Source organism: Alexandromys fortis, unplaced genomic scaffold, assembly GCF_014885135.2.
Source record: "Alexandromys fortis isolate MF-2015 unplaced genomic scaffold, M_Fortis_MF-2015_v1.1 scaffold_38, whole genome shotgun sequence".
NCBI lineage: Eukaryota > Metazoa > Chordata > Mammalia > Rodentia > Cricetidae > Alexandromys > Alexandromys fortis.
Window position 1 is genome coordinate 9,853,367 of NW_026067916.1, and position 19,523 is coordinate 9,872,889.

Genomic DNA, 19,523 nt, shown 5'->3' on the forward strand with positions numbered 1-19,523 from the left:
GCATGGTGTCACTCAGTCCAGAACACTGGGACTCATTCTTGAATGGTACTACAATACAAAACTAAGAAAACCCCAAAGAAGTAACTCACAAAAATCTAGGTGCTAATGTGACGGGTAAGACACTAGAACTTTTGCTAGTTGCTATATCGCTTATTTATGTGCGGTAGGATAAAACTCTCAGCTTCATCTTGAGAACATGGCACAGGGGAGACACAGCAGCCCCAAGCCTTGTCAATAGTGGGCTACGAACTGTAGTGCAGATGCTGTACTAAAGTCAACTCAAAAGCTTTGAAAGAAACTGCAACCAGGCCACAGTAAGAGGGGGGAGGGCAAATGATTCAGTCCATAGAAACCAAGAGCATGATAATGAAATCTGTAAATCAAGACAGGTTTAGGTAGGAGACTGTTTGTCACTGTCAACAAATGGATTCTAGAGTTTATATAGAAACAAGAGATCCTGAGTCGCCTTTGCCATGCCGAAGGAAAACAAGACTGGAGCACTTACATTAATTACAAGTCCTCGAGGTTTCCAGCGCAGCCCAGCTCATCAAAACCATTTGCTCCTGGTCAGAGAGCAGAGGAGAGCCAACAGTGGGCCAGAGTGAAAGGCCAGCAGGAGACCCACACACCGTCAGCTGACCTTGGACAGAGGCAGGAAAGCCATGGGAAGGAAGCAGACAGTCGCCTCAAATGTCAAGAGTGCTGAGCTAGATGTCTGCATGAAAGGAATCCAGGCAACTGTTGAAAGTGAGAAAACAATAACCCTCCTGAAGAAAGTCTATGTGATCTGAGCTAGTCTCAACTTACTAGATTCAGCACGCAAGCAGAGTGTGTTAAGTGGGACCTTAACAAATTTGCATACTTCTGCTTGATGAAGGTACTGCCAAGATAATACTGGCAGAAATTGTTTCCAACATATAGCAAACAGGGATATTATGCAAAATATAAAATGGTCTAGTCAGTTTAAAAAAATTAAAAAAAACTAAAATATAAAATATGCACAGAAGTCTTAATAAAACATATTAAAAAATTAGACCAATGACGTTAATAAGAGACACTGGTAGCAAATTAGTAAGCGAAAAGTTGCTTCCCATTTAAGAGCATCAGGAACCCACAAGTGAGTGGAACTCTTACACTTCACGCACACCAGAATGTTCCAGTCACAAACCTGGAATGGCGAAGTATGGGACAGGAAGGACTCTACACACTGTTGGTGGAAAAAGAAACAGATACAACCAGTGTGGAAGAGTCTGGCAGTTACTGTTTCACTACTGCAGAAACCAACACACCTTTCTGTTGACAAGGAGCTGGAAACAGGTCTATACGTTAGTCCTGTACACCGATGCTTACAGCAGCATTACTCATAACTGTAAAACTCGTACCACTCTGGAGACAGATACTAAGAACACAGAAGGCCAAGCATGGATAGCTTATCTGGACATGGGAAACTCACTGTCTCCTGCTCAATGTTGCTACAAAGGCAAGGATGCTACAGTAAGAAGCCTATGACTTTTAAGAGGTAGAATTAGACAACAATGTTTGCAAACCTCCCAGCCATTCACCAAGAGATGAGCACACACTCTGGAGCTCTGTCACCCCACAGAAGACAGTCTCCCCCCCACCCCCCGTCCCCACAAATACTCTCTCCCTGTTGGCTTTTGCATCTTTAGAGCAAGCCCACAGCACATGCCTAGTGAACACAGTGCGGTGTGTTGAGCAGCGTTTGGGACGGTTCTACACATGAAGCAGCATCCTGAAACAAGCAAGGCCTGCAGCAGCAGCAGCAGCTCTTCCTTCCTCGAGTCACAGAGTGGAAAGGCAGCCTTGCTTGCTGGTGGGTACATTAGCTCCCTAATTGTCTGCTCAGTGACACGGAGCTTTTTTCTTTTTCCCCCTTAAGCACCCAACTGCATAACTCTGCTATCATTCCTCCTGGAATACCACTGCTACTTAGAATTTCAAAACCTCAATTATAATCACTGATCTTTAATAATAAAGACACCAGCCTACTCACTAACTTTGACATCTTAATGACTACGCGTGCAGTCTTGAAAACCAGACTATACGAGATGTATTTAAAGAAGTAAGCACATAGATTTTCTTTAATTGTGATGAAATCATCTTATTCCAGAATAAGAAAAAAATCTCTAATAACTAAATTCTGAAATGGTCAATTATCATAGGCCTTGCACACCGTAAAAAGATCATTTTATGCATAATTATACTGTCTGTTCAAAGTGCAAAATTAAACATCTCTTGAAACAAGTATAATAAACAAAATTGTATTTACTTATTTATACTACAACAAAGTCATTTTGATTGCAAGCATCATTGGTCTGAATAGTGGGCTGATGAGAATGAACTTGGATATCTTGTCCTTCTTCAAGTAAAGAGACTAAGAAGTGGACCAAGCGCTTACTTTCAAAAGCACTAAAAGTTAAAAATGTACACAATCCCAGTCATCAATGTGGAAAATCCTCTGCGCTTTTGTTACAGTTGTAACTAAAAGATGGACAGGACATTTAGGATGAGTCCAAAAGCAGAATAAAAGAAAACAATGCCCAATGTATCAATCCAGATTTTCTGTAGTATGTCATAGCTGTTTGTACGGAGTATGTGTCACTAAGGTAAAAAGATACTCTATAGAAAATAACCCACTTTAAAAGACACTCCACCTGTAACCTACTAACCCATAAATTCAAGTCTTTAACAATTATATTCCTCTCATCATTCTGGAACACAGCCCAGAACTGTTGATCCTGGAATTCCAGTTAGAACCACTGAAACCATCTAAGTTCTTGCAACTTGGGAATAATGCCATTCTCATATAGTTCTATCTCAAACATAGAATCTTTCATGATGTCCTTTAATATAAACAAGAAAAAAAGCAAGCCTTCAAGAAGAATGTAGTAATTGAATTATCTATCATCATGAGCCTATATAAAGGTGCTGGAGCAAATTCCCTTCCCAGCATGAGAATGTTGTCTTCCATATGGCGACCTCCATGACAGCTTAACTTAAATGGCATGGCATTCCCTCCTCCATCTCTGTACCTACCTCCTACACACAGCTGCCAAGACTTAAAGTTTGTGTGACCTTGGGTTTTTCTTTATAAATAAACATCTAATACAATTCTCCTCAAGCTCAAAATAGTTGTGTGTGTGTGTGTGTGTGTGTGTGTGTGTGTGTGTGAAAATTCTCAAACTAAAGACTAGAATACTGGAATGCCTAGTTACTTCAGTCTGGAAATTGGTGCTCATGAAGAATATGAAGAACTGTCTCTTCCACCAGCTTGGAGAACTGCCACTAGACCCTGGGTACCAAGGCCAAGCCTAGTCCTCACAGTGCAACCACATACAATTCATCAAATCCACACAGATACTTAAAAATACACCCCGAAAAATGCTTACAACCCATCACTCTGCCACAAGACAGTAAGGGCACAAAATAATAACTGAAATCAAGTATCTCTTCCATTTATTTCCTGCAAAGATTAACTTAGTGGCTAACTAAAGCTGGTTTCCATGGGAATTTATGCTTGAAATATGTCTGCGTATAATGCAAAGGTAAATATAAGTCACAGAAGACAATACTGAGATCAAAAATCCAGTAATCTACACAAACAAAAAAAAACAGTATCTTCTGATGTTGTTTTTTATTTTTATTTATCCTTTTTCTCATACATTTTACATTTCATCCCAACCTCAGTCTCCCACACCTCCTCTCCTCCCAGCATCCATCCCACCTCCCTTTCCGAAAGGAGCAGATATCCCAGGGATTTGAAGCAAACACGCATAACAAGTTACAAAAGACCAGGCACAAGCCCTCATCTCACAGTCATAAGATCCTGAACACCCTCAGTCTCATCGTTTTGGGTTTCTTAATTTCCCTCTCCTTGACAACAGAACAGAGGGTGTACATCTATCTCTTCACAATGGCATTTGGGGGCAGCTATCTACGACTGTGGTTGGAATGCTAATGTCACTGACAAATATGACCTCTCAAAATAAAGTCAAAAGAAATATTCTTTCTATACCCCCATCACACTAGTGTTTGGGATGGTAAGAACATACTGCCATTCTGCTGACTTCACTGACAATAACCCCACTAATTTCTCCAACAGCACCACAGTCACAAGACTACAGTACATTCCCAGCCAAATCGGAGTTGGAAATGTCTTTCACTTCAATTAAGTCGTCAAAAACAAGTCAGTTTTCAAGCAAACTCAGACCGTAATTAGAAAAGGGATGTCTTAATTTCAGTTGGCTAATTTTAAGATAAACAGTTTACAAGGAAAACATTAAACCTAGAATGTAAAACTTTATTATGGCCACAAAAAGGAAGGGAAACAAAGTCAAAATGTGTCCTTCAATCCCTTTGAAGGCTAAAGTCATAAACTTCATTAATATAATCTTCCTTCTCCCAGTCTCCCTCATAAAATTGGTAGAAGCCAGAATGCTAGGATATGGATATTCCTACATTGTGCCAAGTTCCTACAAGTTCAGTATTCTTGTTTGCTTGATTAATGGAAAAGTCATTGAGATCTAAAAGGAAATGTAATGGAACAGTCTACAGTCTATCTTCAGTAAGTACAGTGCATCAGATGTAATTAACTCTCCCTTCAAAGACTCGGGACATGAAATTGCCTCAGGTTTTTTTTTAAATAAATTTAACTTTTTAGTTGAAATATTTCATCCCTAGATACTGAAGATGTAAGACATGAGAGTAAATATACATATATATTAACTCCAGCTTTATTCTGGAATTAGTTTTTTATATTCTAGTTTTTAAAAAGCAACCCATACCGTTTTAATGCATATAATCTTATATATATAAGATTCATTCTCACCTTTAAAAAAAACAGATTAGGCATACGTTCTTATTCATGTTAAATGGCTTGTTTATTTTTTCTTCTATCATTATTATTAACTGATTCAGTAAATATGTGCTTAGTATTTATTCTGCCAATGCTTGTTTCCATAAGTAAGAGACCCTTCCATTCAGAGCTGCAAATGTCCGCATTTTAAAAGAATGTAAGGAAACTTTGCTCAGATTCCAATGTAGAAAATGACTTAGAGGAACATCAAGAGATCAAAACACGGAAGTCAGAAGAAAGGTAAGACCCAGTCTGGCAGCTCATAACGTGGGTAAATAAATTGGCTGTCAGTCTCTATTTCCTGCTTGGTAGCATGACACCATCTCTAAAAAACTGAAGGAAGGTTAGAGCACGGAAAAGAACAAGAAATAAACGGAAAAACATATACACATTTTTAAAAACACCAATGAAAAGGAAACATATAGACAATATGCTCTTTATTTGAAACCAAAGATTTACTTGATGTTTCCGTGCCTGTGTGTTTGTGTATGTGTCCATGTGTGCAGATGCCCACAGCGGCCAGAAGAGGGCATAAGATCCCCCTGGGGATGGAGTTAAAGGAATTGTGAGTTATCTAACCTAGGTGCTGGGAACCAAACCGGAGTCATCTTGCCTTGCACAAGATTCAGTCCCACTCTCCAGCTCACATCCTTTCTATCTTGTTTTTTTTTTTTTTTTTTTTTTTGACACTACATTTCTCCAGGACAGAATCCATTCTAGACACAGGTTTGGATCCATATGGCAACCCATGACTGACAGTAACTTACTTAGTGATATCAACTGATAATTTGCATTCAGGCAATTTAAATTCAGATACAGATGAACTGTTGTGGTTTTTGCATTTTTTATAATCCCTCCTCAAAAGGTGATACTTGGAGTTGCAATAATGAGCCTTTTTTTTTTTTTTTTTTAAATCATAGATGGTGCCTCAAGGAAGAATTCATTCTACTGAAGAAGGTGGAGCCACTCTCCAAAGAGGATTTTTGCAATCTGAGGAAAAGGAGGAGAATACAGTACCATCCGGCAATTGAGACTAGGCCTGTGTGACATCACACCTAGATGTCACAGAGCATATTTGTTTGTATGCAGAGCACTTTGGAGTTTGAATGCAGTTGTTCGGCTTCGTAGTTATCTAAATCTTCAGTCTAATTATATGTTTGCATAATTGCACATATTCGAATGATATTGAAATATATTTAAATCGTTATTAGGAATCAATAAATAGTAACTTATTAAGAATCCAACATTCAATATTGGGAAAAAAAATCTCAGATTTTGTTCTTGAATTTGCATAGTCAAGACTGGAGCAAGTGAGAGGGAAGGCACCCTGGGAAGAGGAATATGACAAGGACAGAGATAGAGATCCAAGCCTTCAGATATGCTTGACGTCATATTCAAACATGGGAAGGGCTAGAGAACGGCAAAGCCAAGTCATGGGAAACACGCAGAGGCAGAGTGGAAACCAAGCCCGGTGGAATCTTTCCTATCAGGCTAACAATTAGGGTAGTGCTCTGTAAAGATGGGAACCACCAGGGACTTCTGAAAAACTACCGATAAGATCAAAGCTGTCAGTCAGAAGGCCTGTAGGCTGAAGGCATGCAGGAAGGCAGACTGGGGAGGAGACAATTGCAGCAGATAGACTTGGGTAAAAATGGAAAAGACCGGTGGAGGGGTGGTGCAGACCACATTCCAAAAGAGGAGTAGCAAGACTCTGGGACAGCAGAGTGCAAAAGCACAGGAAGAGACATACACAAGTTGGCAGGTTTTGGCCTATGATACCCAAGCCTACTTTTATATGTGAAATAATTTTGCCAAGAAAACAAGAAGATAAGCATCTGAGTACCTGGCACCCTAGGTAAGAGTTGAAATTTTACAACACCATGGCAACTCTTCTCATTTTCCTATGAGCATGACCCTTGTAACAGCTCAACACCAATAACCTAGGAATTCAAAGACAAACCCAGGAACATAGGCACAAAGTATGCTCAAGGCAACAGACTACGCTACAACAAAACAGAAAGAGACCACAGTCGCTAACGTGAGACTGGTCACATGATCTGTGGAATGGATGATAATAAAGCAGACCAAAATAACTAGACTGTTTGATTTGATGGCAAATGTTTAAACACTGTTTTCTCTAACTTTTATTAGCTTCCCAAAGACAGTTCCATTCCAAGATATGTGGAGCCGCAAGCCATAGAGTTGGCATTCTATAAATATTTGTTAAATGAACTACACGTGTTTAAGAACCAGATGTGGTGACTAATTTCGAGGAAGCCCCGTCCACAAATGATACTCAGGAATGAAAGAAGCTGAGGACCATGGGCTACATCTGGTCATCAGTACTTAAAATTATTAATGAGAAGCTAAGTTGTAAGCTCAGAATTCCCTCCTAGATGCAAAAATCATGCCACAACTTTGGATTAGAAAAAATTAGGTTATGAAAAAATTCATGAATGACATACATGATCAATCATTTCAAGTCCAGTCTCTATAATAAACATGTTCACCTGATTCTCAGCATCCTCACACTTAGCAAAAGTCTCAATTGGTTTGGGCTGCTCTGACACGCAAACAGACGAGGCAGCTTTGAAAATGAAGCATCTGCTCCTCCCTGTTCTGGAAGCTGCAAAGCTGTGAGGAGAAGCCGTCACTGTCTGCCTCCACCCTGTGATGAAGGTCTGATGTCCCTGCTGAACTGCAGCCCTTGGTACCTCCGATAGGCTCCATGCTTAGTATTACACAGGGAATCCAGATTTTAGCAAGAGCCCTGGGAGGACACAGAATTCACCCAAAGAGTGACTGCCCTATATTTACGATCAACAAAGGCATTTCATCACCAACATCAACAGAAGAAAACAGTCATAAAAACAATACAGGAGCACTTCCAGCCAGACCTGAATGATCTTATCATCAAAGGGACTTCACTTGAAAGCTCTTCCACACACAGAAATAGAAGATTGATTGTCACTAATTATAATTTTGGGGTCAGTCTTCAGAAAGTGCATGTTTCCGTATAGGAAACTATTTTCCCTCAAAATAGCCTACTCAAATTAGTCTTCAGATTTATATCAGAAATTTATAGAGTAACAACAATATTTAAGCATGAGAGATATTGAAAAATATGTAAGTGTACATATGTGAATGTAAAAAAAAAAAACATAATAAGGCTTCACGTTATACACGTTAAACCCAATTGATAAAGATTACATGAAGTTTCATGAATGCGGCAGAGAGAGAGAGAGAAGACCAAGCATGAAAAGACTTATGAGGAGGATAAATGTGACAATCCTTTCCTTGAGGATTGCACACTTCATAATATGGACTGGCTGTGGGCCTGTAGCACCCAGATCCCCTGGGAGTTTGAGGAAACAATGCAGACTCTTGGACCGAATGCTACACCTCCTGAGTCACAGGCTGAACCCCAGCGCTCAAGCACATCCATGCATGCTATAAATTGAGAAAAGCAGTCCTAGAAAAATTGAGCTGGCGCTCTTGATATAGCAGAGGTGGCTAAGGGGAAGAATTTCAGGAGAAAAAGATTGTTAAAAAAATAAAGAGAAAAACATAACCTCAGAGCAGGCAACCGAGAACGTAATTTTCAAGGGCTAGAGAGAGGGCTCTGTTGAGGGGAAACTGAGTTCTATTCCCAGAATCCACATCAAGTGTCCAACAACAACCTTAACTCCAGCCCCAGAGGGATCCACTGAAACCTACATTCCTACGCACATACCACCATACACACACACACACACACAAAGTATATGTAAATTTTAAAAGAGGATGATCTTTGTAATGTATAGAAATATGCTGGTCTGCTGGTGGTTTCTTTTTTTTATTTTTTTATTTTTTGTACTTAGAAGAATAATGGGGAAAGAAGCAGACATGAGTGTCATCCAGATGGACATTGAAGAATATCCAAGTGGCCTACTTTCCCAAGCAATCCTCTTGGCAAAGGCTACAAGCTTGGGAGGTAATCAGTAGCAAAGGGAGAAGGCAGATGGGGACAAGCCAAGCTGAGTTGGACCTCTCTCTTCGTTTCTCCTCTGGACCAAAGTTCTCGGGGTAACTGGCAGCCCAGGAAGAGGTTCCAGGCAGTCTGGTGGAGAAGAGTGGCTAGGAAAAGCTGAACTTGGAGCTTCCAACCTCACAGACCTGTGAGCAATGAACACAGTGTGTGATTCTCCGGAGGCTTGCAATGACCAGAAAATGCAGAGCATTCTAGACAGTTCAGAGCTTGGATCCCCACACAGACCTTGCAGCAACGGGATGCCTGAGGAAAAACGGTAACTGGAGAGAAACACAGCATCCACATAGACAGTCAGCCAAGGCAGAGAGAAAGGATGGGCCAGCCGAAACAGAAACAAAAAACAGTGGACTAACAGGTGCAGTGACGATTGAACGGGGTTTGCCAAAAGATAAGAACTATCTTAGGGTACTAGCTGCTGTTGATGGAATCTCAACATGAAAGTCAGTAAGGATACCCAGAAACTTCCACATTTTCGCATATCAAGAAATGATGGTACCATCAACTATGGAAGGACAAAAAGGGGGTGAGGCCAGAGTGTCTAAACAAAGGATGAGAAATGCTACCTTGGACATAGAGTGTTGGGAAAGTAGAAAAGCCTACCCTTGCCTTGCATTCCATGGGGCCAACTGGGGGGTGGGAACCCGCCAGTATTCAGAAAACTCACACATTGCCCCATGAGCACTCATGGGAAGGAGCCTCAAGGAGACACACTCTATGGTGGGATAGCATCAAGACACTTTGAACAGCAGACCACACAACTTTTCAAACTATGCACAGTAGACAATAATGAAAACTCTGGAAAATAAAAGAGACAAAAAAACAAACTTAAGAGTTTAGAAATGGTTTCCAGAAAATGGTTTAGAAATGACAATGGCACCATTAAAAGGTCAGCACTAATATAATTAATTTTAAAAAAAAGCAGGATAGCTTGTCAAGGAGCTTATTAAATGAGGATTTGGAAGCAGCGCAGAGAAATATGGAAAAGTCCAACTGAAATATAAAGTATTTCATTCAAGAGGTGAGAAGAAACATAAGACACTATCTCTTTTTAAAAAACAAAGACAACAACAACAACAAAAACACTGACAGGTGCGGTAACATGAGTGTCTTTTATTTTCCTCAAGGATTCCAAATCTGTGAAAAAGTCTTTAATTTAAAGTCACTTCACTAAAAAAAAAAAAAAATCCATAATGTAGGGAGATATGGTGGTACATGCCTCTAGTACCAGCTAATTTTAGGGAGGCTGAAATAGGAAGATGGTAAATTCAAAACCCATCAGGGATATACAGTGAGTTCAAGGCCAAACTGGGCTACTGGAAACCCCAACCCAATAAAAGAGAGGGAGAAAAAAAAAGTCTATATAGGGATAGAATATAACACTGGTACAAAACCTTGCTTAGCATTCATGAACACTTCAGTTCAACGTGCAGTACCACCAAAAGGTAAAAAAAAAAAAGAAACAAATCTTTAATGACCAAATTATGATTTATAAAAGCAAAACTAGAAATAATCTAGCATTATTTAAAAGATTTAAAATTATTAAGAAACACATGAATGGCTTTCTTTGTCTCATATTACCTTAATGCCAGCATGAGTTGAACTTGTCTAAAAAACAGGGCACAGAAGTGTGAGGACGCCAGAAACCATGGCGACGAGAGGTACAGCCATTGGGGTAAGTGAGGATCAATGATGGGGCAGAAGCAGAGTACAGTCCCCCATCCACAGAGCAAATTTACCAACCAGTCATGATACAATTGCTCCAAGTGACTGCAAAGGCCTGTGCAAAGTCAGGCCGCTAGTTATGTTTATGACATATAAAAATGAATTTCAATTCTTAAAACTGGCTTAACATCAGGACCACTGAGTCAAAGAAGAGTTTTCTCTGGATCCCACTCTACGGTGATGATCTCACTGCAGCTTTACTGATCTGACACGTGCCTGCAAAACATGGTGAAGCAGAGAACCGGTGTGTATTACACTCTCAAATAAAAGGCAGCTTTCCAAGGAGAATTACAACAAAGATTAGGTACATAAATTCTGAAAATAAAAGCTCAGGACCCTAGCTTAGGAGGGCCATGCAAGCCAGAAGCATTCCTTATAACTCCTGGCTGAACCTTAAGGGACTCTTTTTACTGTTTGACAAAAGGCACCAACACAGGCCTGGAGAGATGACCCAGTGGTTAAGAGCACTGGATGCTCTTCCAGTGGACCCAAGTTCAATTCCCAGCACCCACGTGTTGGCTCACAAACATCTGCAACTCCAGTCCCAGGGGATATAAAGGCACCAGGAACACATGTGGTATAAAGACACATGAAGACTCAAAGTCATTATACATAATCTTAATAATTAAAAATTCAAAAAGAAAGAAGAAGCTGGGTGGTAGTGGCACAAGCCTTTAATTCCAGCACTCTGGAGACAGGAGCATTTGTATCTTGTGAGTTCGAGGCCAACCTGGTCTATAGAGCAAGTTTCAAGATGGTTCCAAAGCTACAAGAAACCCTGTCTCAAACACTAACAAGTTTAATAACTCATAATTTAAAATAAAGCCTACTATAACTTTTCAATTATAGTATCTCCTCTCCCAAAAAGTAAATTTAGGGTAGGTCTGGAGTTTTTTTTTTTTTAATCTTGAGATTCAAAAATATGGTAACTTTAGGAATTATTTAAAATGTTCTGGAATATAATCAAATTCCCCAGGGAAAAGTACATTTTTTGAATCTGTCCAAATGATGCTTCAGAATGTAGTCTTACAGGTTTGTTTTATTTAAAAAAAAAAAAGAGAGAAAGAAATATAAAATGAAAATATGTAAGAAAACCACAGCATTTATTTTATTAGTGAGTAATACCATGGAAGAGAAATACTGTAAAATCATTTTAAAAGTCTTCTGACTTCAGAATTCTAAACAATGTACACACATTTCCCTAGTGTAGCATCAGTAAAAGAACCTGAATCCATGAGGAATCTGTGGTAGGAGCAGAATACAGTAATTGAAATTGATTTTTACCTCCAGAAGTCTTTGCTATGCACACATCTTTGCAAAAAAGCCAACAAAACGATTGTTTAATACAGGAAATGGCTGAACTCATAAGGCGGGGCTGAAACTACAGTGTCTATAACCGTTTCTGTTTATTAAGAACTCATGTGTCCCCTTCGCTCATATTATTGCTCCTCCCTCTCTATGGCTGGACCCCAGGAGCTCGGCCCCCTGTTTAGCTGTGGATCACTGCATAGGCTTCCATCAGTTACTGGATGAAAGTTCTATGGTGACAATTAAGGTAGTCGTCAATCTGATCGCAGGGGAAGGGCAGTTCGGGCACCCTCTTCATTGCTGCTTAGATTCTTAGCTGGGGTCATCCTTGTAGATTCCTGGAAATTTCCCTAGTACTGGGTTTCTTGTTAACCCCCAAATGGCTTCAGAAAGAGATCAAGATATCTCTTTTCTTGATCTCCCTCTGTGTCCTTCACCCAACTTGACCTTCCCAGTCCCTCATGTTCACCTCCCTCTGCCCTTCTCCGCTGCCCACTCTTTGTCCTCTCCCTACTCCTCCATTCCCACTTTACTCAGGAGATCTTGTCTATGTCCCCTTCCCAGGGGGATCCATACATGTCTCTCTTAGGTGATGGGTAAACCCTCAGAAACAGCTGACCTAGGCTAGTGGGAGCTCACTGACTCTGGGTGACAGTTGGCATATGACCCAACTAGACCTCATGGTGGGTGACAGTTGAGTGTGTGGCTTGGGCCCTTTGTGGAGCAACTGTCCCTGGAACCCGTATTTATCCCTAGTGCATGAACTGGTTCTTTGGAACCCATTCCCTATGGAGGGATACCTTGCTCGACCTAGATACAGGGGAAGAGCCTTGGTCCTGCCTCAAGTGATTTGACAGACTTTGTTGACTCCCCATGGGAGGGCTCACACTCTTTGAGGAATGGATGGGGAATGGGGTGGTGGAAAGGTGGGGGTGCAGGAGAAGAAAAGGGAGCGGCAACTGGGATTGGTATACAAAATTTAAAAAAAAATGTTTAAAAAAAATAAAAGAAAAAAGTAAAAAAAGAACTCATGTGCTATTTTCTGAGAACTTCAGTACATTAACTTATTCTATCCCTAGCCCCATGAGCCAGATAAATTTATTATTCAGCATTTATAATATTAAAAAATAGAATCTTAAAGAATGTGAACTACTTAGGGCCTCACGCAAAACAATTGCCCAGAGAGTTCTCATTCACCTGGCCTTCATCCTGGTGACCACCTTTACAAAGCTCAGTTAACCTAAGAGGATAGAAACTATTTACAGATAGCAAAGGGCCCACTGGGACACTGGACCACACAGAGCTCACAGCCAGTGAGGCTCAAATATGCCAGAAAAACATGACAGAGACTGGTGAATTTATAACCACAGGCATTCTGTGCACTAAAAGCCCCCAAACTGAAGTGCATTCTCTACTGCTAATTCTATTCTCTGACTCCCCTTTTGCCTACGGGAATTTTGATTTTTTAATATAAATATATTATTTCTCTAAATGATCGATAAGCCTAAGACTGATAACAAAAGCATAGGGCATACTTTATAAATGCCACCAATAATGATTCCTACCGATTGAGGACAAGCAACTCAAAAAGACATTGTGGGTGAATTCTCAGCACACCTTGTTGGGGATCATATTATCCTAGGTGACACACAGCTGTGATGGTGCATGACTCCTTTATGTGACTGCATCCAGTTTTATGGAGTCAAAAGTGAAGAAGCCATGTAACAATCCTGTGCAAACTATCTGTCTGTCTGTCTGTCTGTCTGTCTGTCTCTCTCTCTCTAGATACAGATCTATTTATCTATACATATAGATCTATCTATGTATAGATATAGATCTATCTATGTATAGATATAGATCTATCTATAGATACAGATCTATCTATAGATATCTATGTATAGATTAGATCTATCTATATCTATCTATTTATCTATCTATAGATATAGATATATACACACTTACGATAAATGGGGATATGCTAATATACTGGGTAAAAGTTTATTCAAATCACCCCAGATACAACACAAATGTGTCAATTCTTTCCACATAAACCCTACTAGTCAGTCTTAATGTTGACTCACATATGTAGTCAGTTCACCAGCAATAAAGAGAAGGGTGCTACAGGCCACCCCATCAGGTGGTAAACAAGTCGAGTCCCACGGGATTCATTCTCTGAAAGGCAATCCCACAGAACAGGGCAACCAACAATTTTTCTTTTAAGTCTGCAATTTCAGTATGGTGCAATCAGGAAGAAAGATTAATTTAGACTCGATGATCAAGAAAAACCTCACCAACGAGGAGAGGGAGGGAGAAAAGCTACCTTCATAGTATTGTACATAAGTTTCCAGGGGAGATGCCCGCGGAGGCAGCTGCTGCACATCTGGCAGCATACAGTCGCATTGCCCTGGCATGCTCAGGATGCACACGACCCTGAGTTCTCTCCTAGCGAGGGGCTCAGAAGAAAGCCAGAAGCATGACCGCTTTCAAGTTCTCATGCACACCCTGTTGGGACACACAGGAACTGTGAACGCAGCACAGAATAGCAACATGGAAAGGAAGGCCACTTGGTTAGGAACAAGAGGAGAGACAATGTTTATTATACAGAGTTAGAGACTCCTGTGAGAAGCCAACTTGAATATTCAAATGAAAAGACTTCGTGTTTTTACATATTATAATAATAGTAACAGATCGATATTACAGTAGTGTAGGTGTATTCTGTTTGGGTTAGCTTCTTCCTCCTTGCTGAGTATGGTCAAATGAAAAGCATACTTCTCACAGGTATGTTGTGAAGAAAATAAAACATGCTATAAGACCATCCAAACTCTTTAAACAAGAAATTGAATGACGTCACTACCAGCTGCAGAGAAGATCCCTTAAGGAGAGAAGATCACAGGGCAGAGCACAGCATCTCATGGTCCAGACCCTCTGCAGATCTTCATGGACGGGAGATCTGATGGCACTTGGGAGTGATAGAGAAGGACTCTTTTCTCCTGCTCCCAATTGGTGTGGTGGGGGCGTGTCTAGATCTCATGGCCTCTTCTTGTTGCGTCGTTACATTCTGGAGCTGACAACTTGTTCGTCTGTTTGTTTAGCCAGTACACAGACTCTCACCCACACACAATCAGAAGCTTAGGCATTTCCACAGGTGCTGTGAAGGGCAGAGGCCCTGCAGACATTTTCTATGCAGAATAGACTTGAATCATTGAGAGCTACACACTTGGCTGTGGCAGTTTCAGTGAACGTCAAGCCCCAGCCTCAGAACCTGTGGAGGCTGCCTTATCTGATAAAATAAATGCTGCAGGTATCCCTGTAAATCCCAAGGTGGGCCTTTTAGCCTGGAATCTGAAGGTGAGTTTGATATAATCATAAGATTGAAATAAGTGAAAAAGAGCTGGGGGGAGAACTCCACTGGTCCCTGTGGGCTCTGAAGAAGTAGAGGACTTCTCTAAGCCAATGAAAACGCGTGGCTGCCTCTAGATTGGGTAAGGAAAGTGAGGAAACAAAGCAGTTTCCTGAACCCCCAGAAGAAACATCTTGCCTTCATTCTTCTTCAACTAGTGGAAACCCATTTGGAAATTCAGTCCTCCAGGACCCCATAGTAAATCTAGGTAGCCATTTAATATAAACTAATAAACATTTAGTTTAAAATTATTTCCTCCTACTTGTGTTAAGATTTCTAACTATCATCCGGGGTGGTGGTAGCGTACACCTTGAATCTTAGTACTCATGAGGCAGAGGCAGGTGTATCTCTATGAGACTGAGGCCAGCCTGGTCTACAGAGCCAGTTCCAGGACAGGCTCCAAAGCTACAGAGAAACCCTACCTTGGGGAGGAGAGGCAGGGAGGATGTCTAACCATCATTTAACAAATTATGGCAAAGGTGGCCTGGGCATTGGCAGATAATGGATGCTCTCTTAATCTTACTTCCTAGGGTCCAGCACCACCTGGGATCTGAACCTCACTAGGCCCTTACCCTGTGGAATCACAGACTCAGTCAATCATGCCAAGGAACGCGTGACCAAAGAATGTGACCAATACACCCCATTCCTCTCACATGAGTGTGTTGATCTTAAATGTTCCCAGGAAAAGCGAACAAACAACAAAATAAAATTTCAGATTCTGGCTGGGTCCTCAAGTTCTTGTTTAAAACCTTGCAATCAATGCTTTCAGGCTTTACTAAAATCTTTACAGAATTCTATTTCCTAAGTCAGTCACTAAATCCTGTAACATAGTTACTGCTCTTGATACATTTCACAAGTCTCAGGCTCTAAATGAAAGGAGCCCAAAGAAACCCCGAAGCTGAAGATCTACTTCTACCAAAAAATAAAAACTAAAAATAAATGCACCTAGGTCACCAGGGCAACTGGAGCAATAGACTCTGCTGCAATAAACTGCCAGTGTCACTTTCTAGCATTTATTAGATTTATCAAACAATATGACAAGTGCGGAGAATTAAATGTTACAGCATTGCACCTGCTTTTGGATACCATCCATTTACTTTGGCCATTTCATATTTTTCGGTAGTCCTTTATCTTTAACAACACGGGCTGCAGATACTGGAAATTGGTGAAGAATACATCCCGGCACAACTCTACATGATTTAGCACACATTTACACACAGCAGAGTAAAGGGACAGTGAAGAAAGTGCAGAACACAAGGAAACCAGAAGGACTTTGCCCCTACTGTGGTCACAGCAGCTGGACTGCGGTGAAAGACTAAACACTTGACATCCACCTCAAATATGCTTGATCTGTGTTAACTCTTCAGTGGGAGAAGTGGAAACCCTGAGAAGATGTATATATATATCTATATATATGAACTAGTATATCAGAACTCTGGCCAAAGGATAGAGCAGGGTAAGACAAAGCAGTAGAGGGTAGGAAGACAGCAATGCACTGGAATTCTAGACCAAAGAGTCAGCTGTAGGGAAAAGCAAAAACTCAAAGCTAGAAACAACATGTAAGGAACCCATTTTCCTTCTGTTCGTTTGCTTTTCATCATTTTGGGATTTTTTTCTAAAACACTTGTTTGAAGGAATAAGAACAGCATCATTTCTGAAAACCAGGACTCTGGTCCGGGTCTCATTGCCTCTCCGTAGATGGTTAGAGATCAACTTTAGTTCTCTGTTGAACACTCAACTCTGTTATTCTATTTAATTCTTTTTTTCTTGTTTTTTTTTTTCATATTTATTCTTAATCTAAAAGATTAAAAATGTAGCCTTCAGCAGACTACATTTCTGCCTCCAGGGGGCATTTGGCAACATGTTGGGAGATTAGAGCCAAACCTGGGGCATCCATTAGCATTTAATGGGTGGAGATCAACAGAATTGCTTGACTCCTACAGCACACAGGACAGCCAGAACCGACAAAGACTTATCAAATTCCAAACGTCAACAGTGCGAAAAGGGGATACCGTGCCCTCTGAACCCTGCAGAAGCAAAAACCCTGCTCACCAACCCTTTCATAGCTGTCTAGCTAAAGACAAGCCACCAAGGGCAGCTCCTTTATAACTGCTTTCAATATGGTGGCAGGCAGCTCCAACGGAGAACTGAAACCCATTAAGATATTCCAGGCAGGTGCACCAAAACCACAGGAAAATAATTTTATAGTCTTTTTTATGTCGTAATTATTGTAAGTCACCCAACGGGCCTCTACGTGGTTCAATACCAAGTTGTGTGCCTTCTTCGGTCAGTATTCTAAAAACCCACCGGCCCCATGAACACACAGTATCTTTTTAAATACAAAAACTCAGGACAATCCTATTTACAGAGAAAGATTTATGGGGGAGGCTGTGGAGGGTGAAAAATACCACCCAGCTCTTTAAAATGCAAAGTTATTTCACAGTTTGCTTGCAAAATGACTCAGATCGTTATTACTTTTTGTCATGCCAAGTTTGGTTCTTCTAAGCCTACTAGTAATGGGGAAAGAACGAAATAACCACCATCTTCCTGCAGTCGTTAAACCAATGAAACAGGGGCTTGCTAAAAAGCAGATCTGGGCAATACTGTTTCTCTTTTTATAACAACTGTTAGAAAAAGGACAAGCAATCGCTGGAAGTGCAAACGAAGATTCTAAGAAATCTGTCATCTGCCTAAATACCTAGAGCGTGGGAGGAAAACAAACAAAAGGAAACCCCGACTCACAAATCTGAAAGCCATAACCTATGGATGCTTTCCTAATATATGGCTCAATCAAAATCCGATTTATTCTCCCACCTCCGGTTCAAATAAAAAAAAAAAAAAACTGGAAGAAGGACCTCCACATCGGCTCTCAGCTAAACAGTGCTAAGAATGGATTTTTAAAAAGCCTGATGCACCTGTCAAGGCTCGCTGGAGCAAGCGCTGCAGCGGAGAGACGACCCTGTCGTGGAGGATGAGACCCTCGCACCTGTCAGGGCTGTCTGCACCGCGAAGCATCTTCGTCTCCTACTATGCGAGCAAACCTAAGCCAACTTTGGTAGTTTCCATCCCCCACCCAGGCAAAATCTAGCATCCAGCGCAGCTCTTGTTCTTAAGCAGGAAAATCTATTCAGCGCTCTTTTCTACTCACTGAGTCGCCATAGGAAGTTGACGGGCGAGACAACCGAGACCCCCTACAGAGGCCACACAAAAGGCGCCCCGAGGCCACCCAACGTGACACTTTCCCCGGCGTGGGCAATTACAACGCGGCAAGACACCTCTCACCGCGGGGTGTCCGCGGAGAGGGGGTGCTCGGCTTTTAGGTTCCGAATTATCCCTCATCTAGGGAAGGCAGAGCTCAACTTCCAAAATAGGGGTTCCCACGCGTCCGGCCGCCCAGCCACGCTGTGCGTTGCCCGTGGGGTCGCGCGACAGTCACCACCGCGGCCGAGAAGCCGCCTGCGCTGTGCAGGGGCTGGGATGCCGCGCTCACTCCCCCACCGTCCCCCGGCCCCGGGCCCCGGGCCCCGGGCCCCGTCCCCACGGCCCCGCTCACCCAGCAGCAGCAGCTTGACCTCCCGCGCCGCCTTCTCGCCGTCCTCCCGGAGGTTGCGGTCGATCATCTTGCTGCGCTCCACGGCCGCCTTGTCCTCGGCGCTCAGTGTGCAGCCCATGGTGGCCGAGCGTCGCCGCGCCCTCGGCGCCGGGGCCGGCTGGCAGCGCGGGGAGAGGCTGGCCCGGAGGCGGCCCCGCTACGTCCGCAGCTCCGGCAAGCTGGAGGCAAGGTCTGCGAGCTCGCACGCCGCCGCCCCGGGCGGCCGTCCCCGCCGGCCGGCGACACTCCGCGATCAGCACCTCTCGCCGCTGCGGCCGCCGCTTCTGCTGCTGCCGCCGCTGCTGCTGCCGGGGGCCGAGCCGCCGCAGCTCACAGCCCGCGCGAGCCCGGCGTCCGCGCGCCGCCGCGGCCCCGCCCCTGCCCGCCCCGCGACCACTCCCAGAGCGCGCTCCCGCCCGCCCTCCCGTGCACGTGCGCTCGGACAGCGCCCCCTCCGACGGCCGCGTGCCCGCGTGGTCGCCGCCCCGGGCGCTTCCCGCGCGTGCCCCCGAGGTGCCTGGCGCTCGCAGCCCTCTCCCGCCACAGCCGGGGGCCCCCCAGCTCCCATTCCCCACCTCTTGAGATCCGCAACCCG

At 42.6% G+C, this 19,523-nt stretch overlaps 1 protein-coding gene across 1 annotated transcript in view; it reads right to left on the reverse strand.

The window, feature by feature from the left end:
* Gnai1 (G protein subunit alpha i1) overlaps nucleotides 1–19,280 on the reverse strand; it is a 76,579-nt gene extending 57,299 nt beyond the window's left edge. The window contains exon 1 of the mRNA XM_050139818.1: nucleotides 18,890–19,280. Coding sequence (XP_049995775.1) covers nucleotides 18,890–19,007 — 118 coding nt within the window. The 5' untranslated portion in view covers nucleotides 19,008–19,280. The remainder of the gene's footprint in view (nucleotides 1–18,889) is intronic.
* Nucleotides 19,281–19,523: the final 243 nt, after the last annotated feature.